Source organism: Prionailurus viverrinus, chromosome A1 (genome assembly GCF_022837055.1).
Source record: "Prionailurus viverrinus isolate Anna chromosome A1, UM_Priviv_1.0, whole genome shotgun sequence".
NCBI lineage: Eukaryota > Metazoa > Chordata > Mammalia > Carnivora > Felidae > Prionailurus > Prionailurus viverrinus.
Window position 1 is genome coordinate 179,765,623 of NC_062561.1, and position 22,308 is coordinate 179,787,930.

The following is a 22,308-nucleotide window of genomic DNA, read 5'->3' on the forward strand; positions in this document are numbered from 1 at the left end:
AGACAAAGCATACAATGGGATCTCTCTGTATTATGTCTTCTAGTGGTATGGGAATCTGCAAGTATCTCAAAAATTTAAGTTTGATATAAATAATAATAAGAAAAAGTCCCCACCATAAGTCTCGCTTAAAGGGACTCCTTCACACATGGTTTTCATGTATCTGCATTTGGGGCTAAGATACATAGAAACTCAAACAGCCCCTGTGAGGGGAAAGGCCATGTACCTCTAGAAAAATGCCCAGCCCCCAGTGCCCCATGCATCATTAATGGTGACCTTCATTGGCTTGGGACACATGCCCTCCTCCTGTCAATAAGACTGGATTATATCTGCCTGCTGCTCACAGAACTCCAGGTACAGGATGAGTGTGAAATAGTGGGCATTTGAGCATGATAAGTGAGACACTGAGGAAAAATGTTTTTTGGGATAATAGCTGCCTAGGAGCAGAAAGCCCTCATCAGTTCTTAATAAATCACTGCTAATGAGCATCTTGTGTTTCCACCGTTTTTTGCTTTTCATCTCACGGGCCAGTGACTCACACCTGGAGAGGTGCACCAGGCTTGCTCCCCTATGCCCCTCCCCTGGGAATCAGCCCATGTGGTAGGGATCAGAGACAGGGGATGGGGAGGCCAGAGATCAATCAGACCCACTGCCTGCCTTCAAGGAGCTTTTCCATCCTCGCCAGTCTTCCCCACCATTACCAAGGTCTTTCTTTTTCACAGTGAAGAAAAAGGAAGGAACCTAACTTACGCAAATTCAAAACAGTGCAATCTCAAATACTGATAAATCTTTCTGTGAATTATTGAAATGATTCCAGACCCACTCCATCAACAATGTATCCAGAATTTCTCCTAATTTTAAAGCTCATTTTTCAAGTCAGTGGATTGTAAACTGCAGTCATTCTATTGCTAATTGACAGTACAGGCTGGTGCGTAAATGTTATCTCCTGTCTTTTGGAGTAGAGTTGCATTTAGGGAATTTTGAATTACATGAAATGTTTGGGAGTATACTGTTTGAACAAAGTGTAACTATCCTGTACCTCACCAGTGGCTGCCTTTTCACATGGAGGGACAAGAGGAAGATCAAAGCAAGATCAGAAAGACAGGGAGAAATTCACCCCAGTGTAGTGTAGTGTTTCTCACAGAGGAGGCTTGCAAGGTCAAAAATGTTCGCAATAATATTAAGATGTTCAGCTGCTTCCTAGATTTCCATGACTCTCCCTTCCCACTCACATAAAACAGATGATCCTCAGCCAACTTCCTTAAAGGATTTGGGAGATGGGGAAGGGATGAATATGGATGCAAAGCCAACAACTTCCAGCTGATGGGTGGGCAGAGTTGCGGATTTATCCAAAGGCTGCATCTTCTCCCTCATTTGCAGTCTTTAATCTCTTATAATCTCCATCACCCCTTACCAAGCTCCCTCTTTCCTGATACACACAAACTACAAACAGGGCCTTGCTACCTAGCTTTTACATGTATAGCTCATTTAATCCTAGCAATATTCTTTAGTTTACTATTGCTATCTTCACATCCTAAATGAGGCAACCGAGGCACAGAGGAGGAATTTAGCCTATCACAGATCAGAAGTTAGCAAAATGCAGAGCTGGGATTCAAACCTGGACAGTATGGCTTCAGACCTTACTCTCAAAGTTCTGTGATTCCTGCCCTGCAGCCTGTGCTCCTTATAACAAACGGAGAATGCCGCGCAGAGCACAGTCAGTACTGGGAATCTGTTGGATGCTTCCATATACCTTCTCACAGAGCCCAGGCTTTCAGCTGGCTCCCTGGAGTCACATCCCTCAAGGGTGAACAGATGTAGGTTGAGTATGTGTCCAAAAAGGCCCTGCAAAGCTTCTGATGTGGGCATTACTGAGACAGACAGGGGCCATGCAGTCAGCTACAATCTGTCTGACTCCACCACCACCAGCCCGCAGCCCATTAAAGACTAGATGGGAACCCAGGGACACTGGGGCTACAACAATCCCACGGCTCACTCCATTAAGCAGAATGGGGGGCACCGGGGTGGGTCAGTCAGTTAAGCATCTGACTCTTGGTTTCGGCTCAGGTCATGATCTCACAGTTTCATGGGTTCAAGCCTGGCTTTGGGCTCCATGCTGACAGTGCAGAACCCGCTTGAGATACTCTCCCCCGGACCCCCGCCCTGTCTCTGCATCTCCCCCCACTAGCATAGTCTCTGTCTCTCTCAAAAATAAACAAACTTTTAAAAAAAGCAGAATGGAAGAGAGGCTGGTCTCACATGACTCTCTCAAGACCCCACACTTCTCTCAGTGATCCTTGTTTTCTTTCCCAATTGTTCCCAAACCATTGGCTTAATAGTCCACTCAGCCACTCTAGAATTTGTCCAGGAGTTGACAGCATGCTTATTTATACAGAGCTTTGGAGCCCTCTCTTGCTATTAGTAATAGAAATCAGGCCATACCAAGAATCATGTGACTCTTCTTGGTATTTAAGTAATTTTTCCTGTGACTCTATTGACAACTCAAGTAGTCATATTCTTAGAAACCTCTTAAACATACGTGTCTTTAAACACTGTTTTATACACCCTCCATTGAAATTCCCTGAGCCACAAGCCAGAACTTCATTGATTTTGAGTAGCCAGAGCTTTCTGAGCTCCTGACCTTGTGTGAGCCTCTTCAGCATCTTGGATCATCACTCCCAGTTCTCAGACCTCACTCCTTGTGGGGAAGACGGGAATAAACCCAAACAGAGGTGGGTGTTGTTTGGCTCTCCATCAGATTATTTCCCCAAGTAGACTCAGCTATCAGTAATTTTTACTCTTTCTCTCGGGCCACGTTCGAAAAGCTTTTTTCTCATTTTTACATTTTTGGGAGGTAAGTTTCAGCTGAGTGTGACCTTCTCCTTATGGCTCTGAATTATGTGTTTTATTTGTCTTTGGAGAGGGAACCTGTAGGGAAGAAAGCTCACAAAAGTGAGAGTTTGAATCTGGATTGCCTGGGACCTTGGGCAGTTTATTGAATCTTGCTGGGTCTCAATGTTCTCAATTGGAAAACGAGCATAACATAGTTTGTTTTATAGATGGCTCGTGATGATTCGGTGCAGTATTGAATGGGGAGCACTCGGCACTGTTCCCGGCGCAGAGAAAATGCTCCTCAAATGTTCATTCTCTCTTGGAACAAACATGTCTCTTTCCTCTGATTATACAGGTTCTTCTCTGAGCCCAGAGAGCTTCCTACTGCCCCCTTTCCTTAGTAGCAAATTCCCACTTCTCTTTCTTGCGAGTACCACTGAGGACCAACTTGCCTCTCTGTCCCTCTCAACCCATTTCTATCTGTACTCCATCTTAAAAATTTCTGCCACAAACAGACTGCCTGTCTTTACGTTGAACTTTCTTGAATCTACTTGCATAAACTTAGCTCCTGAGGAAAAGTGTTACCTGCACACAGAGGCCACATCCCTGACTGGTTGAACCACTCAATGGCCGATGGGCCAGTGTCCACGAAAGCCTACTTCCTGGGAGTACTATCACCATCGACAACAATAGATCTGGCTGGAATAATCCTCCAAGTGTGAGGCAGGCAAATACTTTGGCCTAGAAATCAGGCTTAATTGGAAACAAAATTGTATTTCCATGCCAACTGCAGGACGCCTATATCCACAGCTAATTTATCAAGGTAATGCCTCATCTCCTGGAAGGCTCCTGGGAGTAGAATGGCTGCATCAGCAAAATTACCAGCTTGTATATGATGAGAAAAACTTTCTTGAAAGCACAACCTGAGCCCTTCAAGTCCCTCATTTGGGGTTTTGTGTACTTCTTGGCTTCCTCCTCTCCTCTGGGCTAGACACTGTGCCAAGACCTGGAGGTACGGATGCCAGTGGGAACCGAACTGCTCTCTGGCTGCCCCAGGCCAGAGGCAAGAAGAAAATCATGCTAGCAAAAGATTTCCAAGCCACAGAACTTCCCTTCGTTATCCGAGGGTTGAGTTGCTCAGGGAGGTAGACAGTATCATGGGTCACATCGTCGTTCAAAATCTGATTTCTATATTTAACACTGGTACTAATAGGTCACAATGCTTGAGGGTGTGTCAGACTCTTCACCCAGCCCTTTGCACACACTTATTCCATCCTCCAGGCAATTGTAGGGCATAAATACACTATGATATTTGTTACCCTCATTTTACTGACAAAGAACCTGAGGCCTAGGAAGTAAGTAACTCGCTTCAGGTCACTGCTGCCCACTTAGCTTATTTCATAGCAAAGCCTATACCTTGAAGAACATTATAATGCTCCTTCATGTCCCCCCCCCCACTTTTAATTTTAAAAATCTCCAACTATAAAAGAGTTGCAAAATTAGTACTAGGAGCATGTACTTAGTTCACAAATTGTTTTCAATATTTTGCCATATTTGCATTCTTTCTCTTTGTTTGTCTGTGTGTGTGTGTGTGTGTGTGTGTGTGTTTCTGAATCATTTGAGAGTAGGTTCAGGGCCAGGGCGTAAAGCACAAGTCTGGTTTGGAAACCATGAGGGGACCAGTCTGGCTGGAGAAGAATGTGCTAGTAGACGGGGAGCCATGATCAAAAGTGGGCTGAGGCCAGGGGCTGTGGGAGCCAGGCCTAGAAGTTCAGGGTGTGCTCCAGCGTGGACAGGAAGGCCGTGGTGTAGTACCAGGGAAGGCACAACTTTCATTGAAGGTCTTGAGAAGAATTGAAAACCTGAAGATATTTATTCAGCAAATGATTTCTTTATGGTCTGATTAAATATACATGTTTATTGAAGACAACGTAGGTGATACAGATAAGTATCAGGAGGAACTTCAAAAAATAACCCTTAAGTCCAACAAAAACCCATGCCAAGATTTCAGTTTATTTCTTTTCTATTTCCCTTTTCTGTGCACATATCTATTCACAGATTGGAACCTCATTGTACATACAGTTTGGTACCCCCATTTTTTTTTACCTAATAGAATTTCTGCTTGTTTTTAAGTAGTCCTCAAAATAATTTTTCAAAGATGTAATATTACTCCATCAGGTAGATGAACCAAAATGTTGGTAACCCACTCTTTTTTAAACTGAAGTTTAGATTATCTCCAATTGTTCACTATTAAAATGTAATACCATGATGAACACTCTTGCGTGATGGTCTCTGTGCACATGTCTGATGATCTGCTTAGAACAGATTTCTAGATGTAGGGCTCCAGGGTCAAAGAGTTGGGTGGACTATCTCTCTGTCTGGTTTGGAGGGGACAGGAGAGGGAGAAATGGGAAGAAATGCAGTTGGCAGGCAGCTGCAGCTAAGACATGAAGAGGGTTTAGACTTCAGGGACGGTGCTGAGGATGGAAAGAGAATGACAGGAGAAAGAAATGACACTGGAAAGAAATGATAATAGGATTTAGTCGGCAAGATAACTTCAGGGTGCAAGACTGGGGACATATTGAGGGAAACAGAGAGAAATCAGGAGACAGAGGTCTGCTTTATTTTTACAAGGGTTGAGTAGAGGCCACAGGAAGAAGGCATTTAAATAGAAGGGTTTATGATCTATCCTCCCTCCCTCCCTCCCTTCCTCTTTCCTTCCTTTCTTCATTCACCCATCTTTTGAGCCCCTACTCTGTACCAGGCCTTGGGGTGAGTGTTGAACATTCTTAAATAACTAAGATATGGCCCCTGTCTCCCATGAGCTCACAGTTCAGCTGGGGAGTCTCCTGCAGGCCTGGAACTTAAGAGACAAGACAGAGCAAGGAAGAGAGATTTGGGAGGCCTTGCTAGAGAAGAAGGCACAAGGTCAAGAGTGCAGGGTCACAGCTAAAGAGACAAGGGCCCTTGCTCTGTCTCAGGCTAAGTCACTGTGTGGACTTGTAGAGCCCATCTGCTGGGTGGCCACACCTCTTCATCCCTGTGTCCCTAGCTGCCAGCACCCAGACTCTGCCTCAAGGTACCTAAGTCAAGGGTGTTCCTTGCTCTGGCCTCAGTTTTCCCACCTGTACACCAAAGAGGTTGAGGGGTGGAGTGTTAGGAGAGCCTCATGCTGGTCACTTGCCCGAGTGGCCTCATCTTCCCTTCACATGCTGGCCACCATCAAGCTCTCGGCAGCTTGCTGAGGAGGACCTCAGAGTCAAAAGTACAAAGCACAGGCACTGGTTAGTGCTGGGGAGCCACATGCCAGCTTCCGTTCTACATCACAGGGCCCAGTGAGACAGGCTGGCAAGCAGTGGCAGGTCCTGTTTAGTTTCCGGCCTTCAGTTCACCACATTTGCTAAATGTCCTGCCAGAGCCCTTGAAGCTTTGAGATTTGGGGCCCAACTTCCTGCCTCCAGGGTGGAGGTGTCCTTAGGGGAGTCTGACCCAGGCCATAAGAGATGAACATTGAACATTCAGGTGTTAGGCTTCTGAAGCATATAGGGCTCGGGTTTCACTGCCGCCCGTCTATCTTTCACCCGGGGGAGAGTGCTCACTCTTGAATGGGCAGGGCCAGGGGAGGGACTGGACTGAATGAGTTTTGAAGACTGGATGTTAAGCAGTCCATTCATTCTCTGAATGGAATGCTGGCCCTCCTGTCCCAACTGCCTAGAGTAAAACTCTGGCGCTGGCTCTCAGATTCTAGATAGGGAATGGGAAGGCAAAGAGAATGTTGGAGAAGTCTCTGACTCTCTTCTGGCCCACATGGGTGATTTCAGTCAACCAGCCATTTTCTGAGACCCAAGAGGTTTGACTAGGCAACTGATGAGAGGAGACATAACCTCAGTCCTTATAAACAGCAATAACACATAAAAGCAAAAGCAGGTGATCATTTGTGAGCTCTTTATCCAACACAGCATTGCACGAAACACTTATGTGCATGACCTCAATAAACCTGCAAGACTGATATTATTGTGTCCACTTTCCAGCAGAAATCAAGACTCAAAGAGGTATGGAACTTCCGAAGGTCAAATGGCTTCCAAAGGTAATAGGTGGCTTTAGAGTTCGATGAACCCCCAAAATCATGTTCCCAGAAAATCCTGGATCCCCAAGGGCTAGAGCACTGGGGCGGCGGGAGCCAGCCCTGTCTGTAGCCTCCAGTGGCCTTTGCGGGTGACTGGTCACTTCACATACCCACAGAGGAGCCTCTTAGCTGAATGGAGCAGAGGGCAGACTGGAAAATAAAAGTAGTGCCAGTCCTTTCCCTGTGGCAACACTACCCTCTTTCCGTGGGAAGAATAAATCAAAGATTAGCTAAATGGCCCATAGCTGCAGTGACAGGAAGGGACAGTTTCCAGGATGGGGGTGCTAAGGAGTCACACAAATGGCTCAAACCCTCATGCCCTATTGCAGGATTACTGGTGGGCTTACCAAAGGGTAAGTGTGGATGGACAGACAGACATGGGAAGGTGGAATACAGAACCAGGCTCTTTAACAGGAAGGCAGGGCAGAGCCTCTGGGGAAAAAAAGATTCGGAGGCTCAGATTCAAGGCCAGTTTTGCTGCCCACTTTCTAGGTGGTTTTCTCCTGGGCTTCTCACCTGCCTTGTCAACCCCTCAGCTTCCACTGAGTCCTGCTATGTGTCAGGCCCTGCCTCAGCTGCTGGGAAAGTGGTGATGGCCAGAACAGTCCCTGCCCTCACATTCCCACTCTTAGTGGGCAAGCCAGACCGGAAGCAGGTGAATCAATGTGTAATGTCATTGCATGAGCAGTGAATGTTATGCGGAAAAACAAGGTGGTGTCAGCAGACAGAAAGTGCCTGATGTGTGTGTGTGTGTGTGTGTGTGTGTGTGTGTGTGTGTGCTGGTGGGGGAGATGAGAAAGGGGTGCTGCCCAGGAGGGGATGTGCTAGACAGAGCCAGGTGAGCTCCAGTGTCCAGTGGAGGTGACAGGAGCTGTGTGGGTCCAGAGGCTGACAGTGCTGGTGTGACTGGGGTGCAATGCAAGGAGAAGACCAAGCAAAGCCTGTCAGCCCCAGAGAAAAGTCTGCACTTGACCCCAGATGTGTCAAGAAACCACTGGAGGCAGAGTTGTGAGCAAGAGGATAATGGGATCTCTTTTGTATTTTAAAAATATGAGAGTGGATGAATAGCAATGACGAATGGATAAAAGAAATTATGGTATATCCATACACGGAACATTATTCAGCCTGTAAAAGGAATGAAATTCTGATGCTACATGGGTGAACCTTAAAAACATTGTTAAATGAAATAAGACAGACACAAAAGGACAAATATGCAGTACCTAGAATAGGTTGATTATACAGAAAGAAAGTGGCATGGTGGTTGCCAGCCCTGGGGGAGGGGGAACGCAGAGTTGGTGTTTAATGAGGACACAGTTTCAGTTTGGGATGCTGAAGTTCCGGAGATGGATGGCGATGATGGTTGCACAACAGTGTGAATGTACTTAATGACACTGAATTGTACACCTAAAAATGGAAAAAATGGTAAATGTTATGTTGTGTATATTTACTACAAGAAAAAATATGGGAAAGGGTGCTATGCAGAGAATTGTCTCTGAGCATAGATTACTTTTTTTTCTAGGGTTGCCATAACACGATACTACAGACTGGGTGACTTCATAGAAATTTTTTTCTCATAGTTCTGGAGGCTGGAAGTCCAAGATCAAAGTCCTGACGGGGTTGAGACCTCTCTGGTGAGAACTCTGTCCTTTGCAGAAAACCACTGTGTTCTTGCTGAGTCCTCAGGTGGCCTTTGCTCTATGTATGCTTTTCTTTCTTTTTTTTTTTTCTATTTACACACGTATTTAATGAGGATGATTTTCTAATTCAATACATTTTTTAACTTTTTTTTTTTAATTTACATGTAAGTTAGTTAGCAGATAGTATAATAATGATTTCAGGAGTAGATTTCAGTGATTCATCCCCTACATATAGCACCCAGTGCTCATCCCAGCAAGTGTCCTCCTTAATGCCCCTTGTCTATTTAGCCCATCCCCCCACCCACAACCCCTCCGGCAACCCCCGGTTTATTCTCTGTATTTAAGAGTCTCTTATGTTTTTTCCCCCCTCCCTGTTTTTATATTATTTTTGCTTCCCTTCCCTTAAGTTCATCTGTTTTATATCTTAAATTCCACATACGAGTGAAACCATATGATATTTGTCTTTCTCTGACTGATTTCACTTAACATAACACCATCTAGTTCCAGCCACGTTGTTGCAAATGGCAAGATTTTATTCTTTTTGGTTTCCAAGTAATACTCCATTGTGTGTGTGTGTGTGTGTGTGTGTGTGTGTGTGTGCATACCACTGCTTCTTTATCCATTCGTCAGTCGATGGACATTTGGGCTCTTTCCATACTTGGGCTGTTGTCAATAGAGCTGCTATAAAAATTGGGGTGCATGTGCCCCTTCGAAATGGCACACCTGTATCCTTTGGATAAAAACCTAGTAGTGCGATTGTTGGGTCGTAGGGTAGTTCTATTTTAAATTTTTTGAGGAACCTCCATACTGTTTTCCAAAGTGGCTGCACCAGTTTGCATTCCCACCAGCAGTGCAAAAGGGGTCCTCTTTCTCTGCATCCTGGCCAACATCTGTCGTTGCCGGAGTTGTTAGCCGTTCTGACAGCGATATCTCATTGTGGTTTAGATCTGTATTTCCTTGATGGTGAGTGATGAGCATTTTTTCATGTGTTTGTTGGCTGTCTGGATGTCTTCTTTGGAAAAATGTCTATTCATGTCTTTTGCTCATTTCTTCACGGGGTTATTTGTTTTTTGCGTGTTGAGTTTGATAAGTTCTTTATAGATTTTGGATACTAACCCTTTATCTGATATGTCATTTTCAAATATCTTCTCCCATTCCGTTGGCAGCCTTTTAGTTTTGCTGATTGTTCTTTTCACCATGCTAAAGTTTTTATCTTGATGAGGTCCCAATAGTTCATTTTTGCTTTTGTTTCCCTTGCCTCAGATGTGTTGAGTAAGACGTGTTGAGTAAGAAGTTGCTGTGGCCGAGGTCAAAGAGGTTTTTGCCTGCTTTCTCCTCTAGGGTTTTGATGGTTTCCTGCCTTACATTTAAGTCTTTCATCTATTTTGACTTTAATTTTGTGTCTGGTGTAAGAAAGTGGTTCAGGTTCATTCTTCTGCATGTTGCTGTCCAGTTTTCCCAACACCATTTGCTAAAGAGACTGTCTTTTTTCCATTGGATATTCTTTCCTGCCTTTTCAAAGGCTAGTTGGCCATATATTTGTGGGTCCATTTCTGGGTTCTCTATTCTGTTCCATTGATCTGTGTGTCTGTTTTTGTGCCAATACCATACTGTCTTGATGATTACAGCTTTGTAATACATCTTGAAGTCTGGAATTGTCTGGAACTTTCTAATACATTTTGAAGTCCGGAATTTTCCTAGTTCTGTACAAATTTTAGGATTGTTTTTTCTAGCTCCGTGAAGAATGCTGGTTTTATTTTGATAGGGGTTGCACTGAATATGTAGACTGCTTTGGGTAATATTGACATTTTAACAATATTTGTTCTTCCAATTCATGAGCATGGAATTTTTCCATTTTTTTGTGTCTTCAATTTGTTTCATGAGCTTTCTATAGTTTTCATTGTATAGGTTCTTACCTCTTTGGTTAGGTTTATTCTTAGGTATTTTATGGGTTTTGGTGTAATTTTAAATGGAATTGATTCCTTGATTTTTCTTTCTGCTGATTCATTATTTGTGTATAGAAATGCAACCAATTTCTGCACATTGATTTTATAACCCTGCAGCTTTGCTGTATTCATGGATGAGTTCTAGCAGTTTTTTGGTGGAATCTTTTGGGTTTTCCATATAGAGTATCATGTTGTCTGCTAAGAGTGAAAGTTTGACTTCTTCCTTGCCAGTTTGGATGCCTTTTGTTTCTTTGTGTTGTCTGATTGCTAAGCCTAAGACTTCCAATACTATGTTGAATAACAGTGGCAAGAGTGGACATCTCTGTGGTGTTCCTGACCTTAGGGGAAAGGTCTCAGTTTTTCCCCATTGAGGATGATATTAGTGGTGGGTCTTTTGTATGTGGCTTTTATGACCTTGGGGTATGATCCTTCTATCCTTCCTTTCTTGAGGGTTTTTATCAAGAAAGGATGCTGTATTTTGTCAAATGCTTTATCTACATCTATTGAGAGTATCATATGGTTCTTATTCTTTCTTTTATTAATGTGATGTATCACATTGATTGTTTTGCAGATATTGAACCAACCCTGCATCCCAGGTATAAATCCCACTTGTTTGTGGTAAATAATTCTTTCAGTGTATTGTTGGACCCAGTTGGCTAGTATCTTGTTGAGAATTTTTGCATCCATGTTTGTCAGGGAAATTGGTCTGAAATTCTCCTTTTTAGTGGGGTCTTTGTCTGGTTTGGAATCAAGGTAATGCTGGCCTCGTAGAATGAGTTTGGAAGTTTTCCTTCCATTTCTATATTTTGGAACAGTTTCAAAAGAATAGGTGTTAACTCTTCCTTAAATGTTTGGTAGAATTCCCCTGGAAAGCCATCTGGCCCTGGACTCTTGTTTTTTGGGAGATTTCTGATTACTAATTCAATTTCTTTACTGGTTATGGGTCTGTTCAAATTTTCTATTTCTTCCTCTTTCAGTTTTAGTAGTTTATATGTTTCTAGAAATTTGTCCATTTCTTCTAGATTGCCCAATTTATTGGCATATAATTGCTCAGAATATTCTCTTATTATTGCTTGTATTTCTGCAGTGTTGGTTGTAATCTGTCCTCTTTCATTTTGTGTGTGCCTTTCTTCTTAAAGGACACCAGTCCTATCTGATCAGGACCCCACCCTGTGACCTCATTTAATCTTAATTACCTCTTTTAAGGTGTTACCTCTAAGTACAGTTACATTGGGGGTTAGGGCTCCAACAAATAAATTGGGGGAAGTGGCACAGTTCAGTCCACAACAGGGGGTGACAGTGCTGAGAGATTTGACCTAAAGAGTGTTCCTTTAGCACTGCTTGGAATCTTCAGTTGCAGTCTTGGCTCTGTGACCTTGGGAAGTGATTCAACCTCTCCCACCCTCTCCTATCCTGGGAACAGTGAGCGTAGGTAACTTACAGCTAAGATTGGACTGAAGGTAAGGATCCTCAGAAAGCCCCAGCAAATAAATAACCCTCAAGGGATTATGGCAATTATTATTTTTTACATGATTCCTGTTGAGTGTGGAATGACAGGCTGCTGTTTCTGGGCTTGCAATGATGCATGGGCGGGGTTAACCAGCACAAGGATGCCAGTGCGTCCTGTGGCCCAGCGTGTCTCCTGTTGTCTCAGGCTCCGAATGACAGCTGGTTCCAAGCTGAAGTTTGCAGATAGTGAGCAGCAAGCCTGGGCTTGGCTCTGCCTGCCAAGCAAAGATGTTTGAATGATGCCACCCAAACTGGCCCAGGGTTAATCAAAAGATTATGGAAAGAAAATTAGGGCAGGCTAACCCCGGCCTTCCAGACACAAGCATCAGAATCACATCTCTCTCCCTGACTCCTGCCCAGTTCTCTGCCTCTGCTTCCAACCCACCTCCTTCCAGCAAGAAGTGGAAATTGGCCAGACTGGCATTAGAACAGGAAGGCTTGCAGGGTGGTGCTGTTTTGTTTTGTTTTGTTTTGTTTTGTTTTTTTCCTTCCTGTGCCTGTAGTGTGAGCTGTCTGTCCAGGTCTCCCATAGTTTCTGTTGTTTGCCTGGAAAAGATGGCCCCCAATGTTGGTTTGCAGTATAGACGGGGGACTAGGGTGTCAGGGGAATTGTCCAGAATTGTGTTGCTTCAGTCAGAACAGAAGTCTTAACACCTTGATTTCTGAAAGAAATCTTGACCAAACTGGGAAGGCATCAGCTTTGTCTTCATTGCTTTCCTATCCCAGATCTGAGTTTTAGAAATGGAGGGCATGAAATGAGGGGGGCAAAGCCGGAACTTGGAGACAGACAGCCTGACTTCCACTTACAGCTCTGTCCCGTGCTGGGTGTATGACTCAGAGCCTGGCCTTCCCTTTCTGGGGCTCCAAATTTCTCATCTGTAAATGGGCCTAACTGGAGCTCCCGCCTTCACACATTCTGGTGCGTGCACAGTGCTTAGAGCGGTGTCAGGCCCAGAGCGGGAGCCGTGATGGGAATTTTGATTATTGGTATCAAATCTTAAAACTTTAAAACTGGATGGGAACTTCAAAGTCAGAAACTCCCTCATTTTAGAGATGAAGAAACTGAGGCCCAGAGAAGATAGCCACCTGTTCAGTGAGCAAATGTGAAGATTTGAATTTGAACTCAGGCTTGGCTCCAAAGCTGTTATTCACTGTAGGTCCAAGAACATGGACTGGACATATGGTGGCTTTAACCAGAGAGAACCAGGGTTGGCTTTGTGTTCATGGCCTTGCTGCCCTCACCCCAACAGGAGGCAGGCTTTCTTTTGCTTCCAGACTGGGGATCTGTGAGGAATACAGGGAGGGCAGACACTGGTGGTGGTAAACACCTTCCCTCACATCTTTTCCTGGCCTCCCTTCTATCCAGCTGGTCTGGGGAGCCTGTGTTATCTCATCTCTGCTTCCTTTCCTCTCCCCAGCCCTCTGCCCTTCCATGGGGTCCTCAGAGCCTGGGTCCTCCTCCCTGCCCTCCTGGTTGTGGTGCAGATGGACACTGAGGGGACACTGGTCAGCTGTGGTGGACAGGCAGTGTGGGCCTGCTGCCGAGGGGCCAATCTCACAGAGCACATGAGAACTGGGATGGAGGGGAGTCAAAGCCTTGGTTTTGGTCTGGATTGCACTGATCCAACATGTCATCAAGGTCATTCTGATTGATCGCATCTGTCACACTCCAGCACAGAGTTCAGAACAGCAAGATGAGACCAGGCCTCCAAAAGGAACTCCAGCTACATGGCCCGATGCTGTTGGGCAGGGAAAGCTTTCAGTCACTGTGTATTCAACATGCATTGGACACTCAAAAAATGGAAGCCAAGCCCAACACATGAGCCTTTGTAGGGCTCATGTCCTCATGGGGCTTGGGTAGGAAACACATAAACCACTAAATGAAAAGGATAATTTCAGCTGTTGACAAGTTTTTGATTACGGAAGTTGTAATTGAGAGTGATGGGGTCAGGGTGAGGGGGTGGCTTTGGAGGAGCAGCACATCTGGAAAAGAGCTGGAAGAGGACTTGACGCGTAGCTCGCTCCTTTCAGCAATGCCTCCTTTCTCCTGGCTACCAGTGCAAGGTCTCATAACATGAGAAGAAGACAGGGCAGAACCTGGCCTCTACCAGGCAGCTGCTATGTGCTAGGTACTGTGTGTGTCACATGCGCCATCTCGTTCAGTCTTCTGGTAGCATCGTGTGCTAGGAATTACTGGCCCCACTTTCCAGAGGAGGACATAGACTCAAAATGGGAAATACCTCGTCCAAGGCTATCCTGTGAGGCAGTGGCAGGATTTGAACCCAGGGCTGGCTGGCTCCAGAGCCATTCTTTGGCTTTCCCTGCATCTTGCTGCCTTCTTTCCTGGCTACATCACATGACCACCTCCACACTTGGGAATCAACAGCTCTCAAGGATTCTGTGCCTGGAAGATTCTGTAACCCTGTGAGGACTGGGGAAGGTGAAGGTCACACTGGCATGGTAAGTGACCTCCAGGTCTCCAAAGACCAGTTAAGACCTGACTTGATCCACTCCACCCTTGTCTTAATATCATAGCCCACAGTGTCCCTCCCCCCTGCCAGAGGGGCCCATTTCTAGCTACTTTTAATTTGGAACAAACTAGCCACTCCCCCGTGGTCCTGAAATTAATAGGATGTGTGTGCAGCAGTGCCAGGATAAGCAGCCCTGAACAAATTATTCTTGCCTACTGTCAGGGTTATCTAGAAGACAGGCCTGGTGGCCCTAAAGAGGAACAGCCTGGGCTGGCGGGGGGAGGCCCCACCTTCTTCTGCTATGGGACTTAGGGGACCCCAGAGAGTGCATGGCCAGCCAAATGGGTGAGGGAGTGATGGGAATGGCGTAGGGGGGCAAGGATGAGAAGACAGGCAGGCTTATTCCCCACACTGGCAAAGGCTGACTGTGACTGAAGGGGCAGGCATGGACCAGAACCCCCAGCAACTGAACTCTCTGCCTATGACAAGGCACAGACAGCACTCAGAGGTTCCTGGAAGGAACCCGGGAGTAGAGCTGTCCTAACATGACCCAGTGCTGGCCTGTACTGCCAGGACAGGAGCTAGCTGTGACCTGGTATGGTGGGGACTCTCTCCTGCCCCAGCAAAGGGAAGTGCATACAAGCTGAGCTTCTCATGGGACAGGTGGTATCCTCCTTTTCACAGAGGGCTCTGTAACACCTCACAGGCCCCAAGGTTCCCAGGGTCAGGGCCGTTGCTTTCCCAGAGAATTCTAGTAGACGGTGAGTCTCTTAATTCCAGAGTGTCTGGTGCCTAAAACCCTGTGTATTTCCACACTGACATGACCACTCCTCACACTTGCATGTGAGGAGTGTGGTAGAGAGGGTCCCTCATGGACTTGGAGCCCATTCAACATGGGTGCCCTGGCCCCAGTGTAACTGCCTGAGAGGTGACGGTGATGCTGGAAGAGTGTGTATGTACACGTCTTGCTGACCTTGGCCTGCAGAGTGTTCTCTTTTCCATAAAGCTTATTTCTTAACCCAGGCCATGCCACATTAAGGAATTTGTCACCAGCCTTTGGAAGACGGGTGGCTTCCTTAAAAGGCCCCAGCTGGTATGACAGTCCTTGGCAAACCCGTCTACAAAATTGGTGGGAAGCTGGGGGCACTCTTTGCCAGTGATAGATCCCCTCTGGGGTGTCTTCTCCAGCTCTGTGGCATGGAGCACCTGGTCTTGGCCCCAGGGGGTCCTGGGTTTCAACGCCAACTCTGCCACTTACTTCCAGCTAGGCCATCTGGCTTAATTAAAGGTCAATTTCCTTAAGTGTTAAAATTGTGATTGCAATACCTACTCCGAGGGTCAGGACTGGGGCAAGAAAAAAGAGGTGCCTAGGGCTCAAAGGTTAAGGAGGGACTCACCCTCAGCTCCCTGCAAGTTCAGGGTCACCATTTGCCCTGCCATCTGCATCATCCTCACTGAATTAGAAAACAACCTTGTGCTGTTGGTACTGTTATTATCTCCAATTAAAAGTGAGGAACCTTGGCTTAGGGAGGCTGTGTACCTCACCCAAGCTCACACAGCTGGTAGATGACAGAGCTGGGACTCAAGCTGGGCCTGCCTGAAGGCAGAGCCAAGTTCAAGGTTAGTTTCTTGAGGGGAAGAGGCAAGAGGAACAGTATGTCTCTGACAGGTCCGAAGCACAGAGAGAAACAACTGACTGCGTGGGAGAGGGGAGTTGGGGCTCCGGGGCATTGTCCTTGAGATAAATCATACAAGGTCAGCTCTCCCACCCCCTCCCCACCCTGCAGCCGTGCGGGTGGCCTGGACAACTAGAAGCTCTCCTGGATTGGATTCTTCCCCTCCTGCTTGCTTTGGCTTCACCATCTGTGCCTGGGGTGACGGATGAGTTCCCAAAGTACAGAAGGAGATGGGCTTTTAAACCTCCCCAACCAGAGTGGAGCCTGAACAACTTCTGTTCCCACCCGTGGCTTAACTAGGCATTCAAGCCGGGTGTCTGCTCAAAGAGCAGGGGAGGGCCCGGCTCTGGGAGTCATGCTATTAACATCTAATCTAATAAGTTAATCGGGTGTGGGAAATGTCTCAAAGGTCAGTCTTAGCACAATCACTAAGTGGGGCCTTAGGAAAGCAAGTTCTGGAGAAGGGAATCGAATGTTCTAGAGAGGCCACTCTGAGAGTCTGTGCCAGCGCTGAAGAAACAAGCAGTTAGTGAGATGGAGTCCCTGCCCTGAGGCGCTCACAGTCCTGAGTATCAGCTAATAACTGCAGTCACATCAACAAACATTTCCTGAGTGCTTAATATGCAGAGAGCTTTATATACACAATCTTGTTTAATCCTATAAGGAGGACATTGTGATTCCATTTTATAGATTAGGTAGCTGAGGCCAGAGAGGTGAAGGACCCTGCAGGAGACTTCCTTGCCAGTGTGTGTGTGGGGGGGAGACCCAAGGATGTCCCAGTCTGGCAACCAATTGTCCTTTCCTCTGCATAATTGGTTTACAAACTTTTTTTTTTTAAAGCAAGAGAAACTCGTTCTTTAAATTTCAAAGAAATTCAGTATGTGAAACAAATCAAAGTAGAGCTGAAGGGGCAGGGATGGGAGTGCCAGATCTTCCCCTGCACAGCCTCCCCTCGTGGGGACAATTAAATGCCCTTCCTGAGATACCGAGAAAGCTCAGGCATGGTTCTGAATGATTTGTCTGGCTGGAGGCTCACCTTCTGGCCACAGATTCAGGTCCTGCAGCTGGACAGAGTACAGAGAGCCTTTACTGAGCGCCTCTGGGACAGGAGCTTGAATGGTGAATTCTAGAAAGCTCCCACTCTAAAATCTTCTGGGGACCCTCAACCAGTGTCTGTGCCCTGAGTTGCTGCTTCATCCATTTAATGCTATTGGTGAAGCAGTCACTGCGGGCCAGGCACATGACAAGTAGCTCTGGGCACCGGGTCCTCTGTGATCCCTGCCCTCAGAGGGCTGAAGTCCAGCAGGGAAGACAGCCTTTAGCAAACATGTTTTTAAAAGGAACAGGGATCGCAGATTGTGATCAGAGCTATAAAGGAAAAGCTCAAGGTCAAGGAGATGTGTGAGCAAGAGGACCTAATCAGTTCATCTCTGAAAAGGGCACCTGTGAAAAGTCTGGGCCACCTTTAGCTTAGACCAGTGGGAAAGGGGTACTAAAATCAGGGGCAGGTGGCTGTGGTCCAGGAATGGAAGGACGGGGAGGGGTGGTCATGGGCTCTCCCTGTTCTCCAGGTATTTCCAAGGCAGGTAAGAAATAACGAGTTGCCCCCACGACCAGCAGCAGGTACCTGGTCCTATCGAATCTTTACATTCCTCAGTTCTTCTTCTTCTTTTTTTAATGTTTATCTATTTATTGAGAGATAGAGAGAGCAGGGGAGGGGCAGACAGAGAAGGAGGAAAAGAATCCCAAGCAGGCTCTGCATGGAGCCCGATGCAGGGCTGGACCTGAGCCGAAATCAAGAGCCGGACACTTAACTGACTGAGCCACGCAAGCACCTCTACATTCCTCAGTTCTGGAAGGGAGAAAGAAAAATCCTCCTAAGCGTTGGATTATTGCGAAGTGAGGGCTCAGTGCAATAAGGAGTAAGGGAAATCACAAACCCAACAATCATTAAGCTAATGTCATGTGTCCACCTAGGGTCTAATCTAGTCACTCAGGGCTGGCCTATGCATAAGAAAGACCTTTCTTTGCTCCCCCTGCTCCAGTCCTGGCTCTGCTCCCACGGTCATTTATTTAACAAATATTTAGCAAACACCTGGGTTGGGCAGAACAGCAGTTTCCCAGCGCGTGCCTGGCACAGAGCCAGGGCTGTGTAAACAGTCGGTGCTCGCTGCAGACTGCAGAAACACAATCCTGCCCTGGTACCCGCTGGGGGCCGCCTCCCTGAGCCCTGGCTATAGGAAACTCAGTAAGGAGGCGGGTCGGAGAAAGGCCAGGTGGCCACTAGGTCCCCAGTGTGGGTCCCGTGGAGCCCTTTCTGTGTCCCACAGATCTTAGTCTCTGGGGTTCTGAGGGGAGGGAGGGGGCCATCCTGCCTGGTTTCTCTGCAGAGACCGGCACTCCATGCCACTCTCAGCTAGTGCCAACCTGCTTCTACCTGCCCGGTTCTGCCCTCCTCGTCTCAGCTGAGGTCTGTGCATTCAGCCTGTGCTCCCACAGCATGCACATTGCTGGATGGAGGATTTGTGTCATCTTCTCTGTGTGTCCAGTGTCCAGCAATTAGCGTGGCACAGGGTAGGTGCTCAGTCAATAAATGTTAAGCGAATGATTGTAGACAAATATGCAGAAGACAGTATCTTCCTGCTCACTTATTCAAATTCAAATAGCCATCTATCCACTTTCTCTCTCTCTCCCCCTCTCCCTCCCACCCCCCACACTTTTGCACGTGCTCTCTCCCTTATTGACTCACTTTCTCACACTGACCCTTATTGCTGTGATCTCTCTCTCCCTCTGGTGCTGCTTGGAGTGCACAGACTCACCTGTGGTCAGCTACATTAAAGGCCCTTTGACCCTGGTCCTGTAGAAGGCATGGCCTGGGTCACCCTCTCCAGACCCACGTCCATCTCAGTCCCTGACGGGCTCCCTCCCGTCTGCTCATTGCAATGCCATCTGCAGAGGGATCCCGTGTCTCGGCTTCCCTGGATCCTTTCGACAGGGCTGGGAGGTAAACAGATGGCAGGTAATGGACTCATTTTGCAGATGAGGAAACTGAGGCTCAGAGAGGCTGCGGCTTGCATGGGTAGTAAAGCCAGAGTTGAGACCTAGGTTTCCTGAGTCTGGGTCAAAGCTCTTTTTGCTAAACCTCTGGGAATCAGAGGCTGCCCCTCATCCCTTGTCCCCTGAGATCCTGGAATCCATGACGCGGGGAGAAAATCCCATTTGTCTGGAAGGATTGAATTTCGGTGAGGACTCTGTGCCATCCTCTAAGCCTGGCTCTCTCCTCCTCACCTCCGTCCATCCTACAGGGGCCCTAGTAAATCTGCCCACAGCCTGACCCTCAGCATTGGGCCATCGGTCTCCCTGAGGGTCCTGGGGGGCAGCGCCCTCTTTCAGAAGTGTAGTGGGGACAGAGCAGGGGTGCCGACGGGCGAGAAAGGAGACAGGCAAACCTCACCACGTCCCTCCCTCCCACACCCTCCTGCCCAGAGCACCTGCCCCAGGTCATCAGAGCTGGCCACAGGCAGCCTTTATCTTCTCTTCTTGTCATTTAAAACAAATCCCAGTCAAGGGTTTGTGTCCCTCCCTCCTTCCCTGAATACCCTCCCTGCTGCTTCCGATGCATCTCCCCCAAAGACTCTTTCCTCCTGAAAGAGGGCATGAATATTTAAAGACTTTTTTTCAGCCAGTGAAACCACGTCATGCTGCTGCTCTCTCTTTAAATGTTATCTCCAGAAAGTTTGCCAGAGTCTCTCTGAGCGCCTCGCCCTCCCTGGCACAGTGTAATAGGGGGCTCCAGAGATAGGAAGGGCCCTGAGAAGTCAGCCTTCCCTCCTCAGCCTCTGGGGCTGACTTGTGTACACACGGTCCCAGGGCCCCTTCACAACTACCCTTTCTGGGCCGCCTAGGGAGTGGAACCTGCCAACCCCCTGCCGCCCCAGTTCTTGGAGAAGTAGAGAAGGCAGACACTGACATAGGCAGGGTCCGCAGAGGGACAGGGGTCCCGGAAAGCAGAATGATGAACAAAGCCCCAGAAACGCAGGACCCTGGGACTCAGTGAGAGAAAGCTCTTGGCACACTAGACCCAGAGCTGATGGGAATCCGAATCTTGTGTTCACCCACAGGATGGACCCACAGGGTGGATCCCACTCCTGCTGCCATCTCCTGCTGGCCTCCTCAAACGTCTCTGTTCCGCAGAATTACTCCCAGCCCACCGCATCAAATCTCTCCTTTATCAACAAGACACAACGCTCCCTGGATAACTTCTTGAAACTCTAGTCACGCTAAGCAGCTTCCAGTGCTCTGGGAAGGGCTCTGTCCCTCTGCTCGCCTGTAACCAATCAGTCACACACCACCAAATCCATTTCCAAAGTTCCAGGCAATTACGGCCGGCTGAGCTCCCTGGCACGGTGCCTGCCTGCTCAGAGCCGGAGCCCAGGTTGCCAGCGACCCCGAATCCCAGCCACCCATTTCCCCCCACCCTCCTCTGAGACCCCGGCACACCAGAACGGCCACAGTCGCCACACCAAGGCACTTGCCACTTTGGCCAGCCAGACCACATTAAGACACAAGACGAGGGTCAAGGCCAGGCTCCCTACCTTTGCTGAGGGTCCCAGTGATGAGCTTAAAGATGGTCTGGGCAAATTTCACGAACCCAAGCTTGCATCTTTTGGAACAGCCGCTCATGGTGGCAGAGGGAAGGTAGGCTCTGCTGTGAGCGCCCAGAAGGGAAGGCACCCACCTTGCGTGATCCTGGAACTTGGAGCCCGCCTAAGCAACCCCTGAGAGCCGGATGTACCCCAGAAGCTCTGGGAACAGAACAGCTGCCTCTGCAGTGAGTCTGGCTTCTGCATCCAGAAAGCCTGCAGGGCACGATGTTTGCTCCCTTCCTCCCTCCCTCCCTCCACCCCCTCCTGCTGTCCACTCAAGTCCTCACCAGGCGAGGACCTCGGGATGCCAGGGCTGGGAGCGGGACACACTGCCAGGGCACAGGGTGCTCCGAAGGCACCAAGGAGGAGTGAGGCTGAGCGGAGCAGGGAGGGAGGAGCTGGAGCTCTCCCAGGCTTTGCTGTCTTTCTTACATGGCAGTGGTAATGTAGCAATTAATACTCGAGTCAGAAGGGAGGGGACAGCTACGCACAAACACAGCAGCTCCTGCTTGCTCTCCCGCTCTTTCCTTCCTGGTTAATCTAATAGATCAATTCTCCCTGCCTTGATCGGGATGTGGGTGAACTCCCCACAGAGCCGAAAGCCGCGGCTCGGCACTCAGTGGAAAGTTTACAGGCAGCAGCCGAGCAGCCTGGTTTGCATCATGAAGTCGGGCTGAGCCGGAGCCCCGGCGAGCTGGCCTGTGAGGTTCCTTGGGCACCTGCAGCAGGGGTGGCTGCCTCCGTGACTTGGAAGGCCAATGCCTCTACTGCCTCTGGCTCGAGGCGCACCCCCCCCACCCCCCGTCTCAAAGTCGGCTGCGTGGCAAGAGTCTGCGCTCTCATTAGGATAGGAGTGCAATTAGGACTTGCCTGGATGAGAGTGTTCCTCAGAAATGCCACAGGGGAATTTGATTTGATTACAGTAAAATACTCTTAGAAGTAAAACTGCAAGGTGATATGCAAATATCAAGTCCAGGGTGCAAATACGTTTAATAAAAAGTCTGGTTGCTGTTCAGTCCCACAGACTGTACAGGTCAGAAGGGACCTCTCAGGACGTCTCATCCCACCCCCACCCCCCCCCACCCCATCCCCCCACAGGGCCTGAACCTCTCCCATGACGTTCATATTTTACTTTCCTTGGTGATTCAAAAGGTCCTCCTGGGCCATCAGCATGAGCACTGTCTGTGCACAGTGGCCACATGAACAGCAGGTATGAAATCTACTTTCAGCTGAACTACGCTATGCCCTGGGAAAGTCTTTCTCTTCCTCTCTTGTCTCCCTGTTATCTGCTTCGCTGGGATGTTGGAGAAGAGCAGATTGCTTAAAAGCCGGAGGATGGACTGACTGCCAATTGACAAAATGCCAGATAAGTGAACTCATGCTCCCTGCCTGGTTTCTTCCCCATCTTACATGACTCACGTGGAAGTGAATCTTGAAGCAAACCTCAGCCCTTAGGGGGGGGGTCACC

General features: G+C 47.9%; 1 protein-coding gene across 2 annotated transcripts in view; it reads right to left on the reverse strand.

Annotated features, from left to right (window-relative positions):
* Positions 1–21,024, reverse strand: part of KCNIP1 (potassium voltage-gated channel interacting protein 1) — a 344,734-nt gene extending 323,710 nt beyond the window's left edge. For both annotated transcript variants that reach the window (XM_047869921.1, XM_047869910.1), the window contains exon 1: positions 20,790–21,024. In XM_047869921.1, the coding sequence (XP_047725877.1) occupies positions 20,790–20,877 (88 nt within the window). In that variant the 5' untranslated portion in view covers positions 20,878–21,024. The remainder of the gene's footprint in view (positions 1–20,789) is intronic.
* Positions 21,025–22,308: the final 1,284 nt, after the last annotated feature.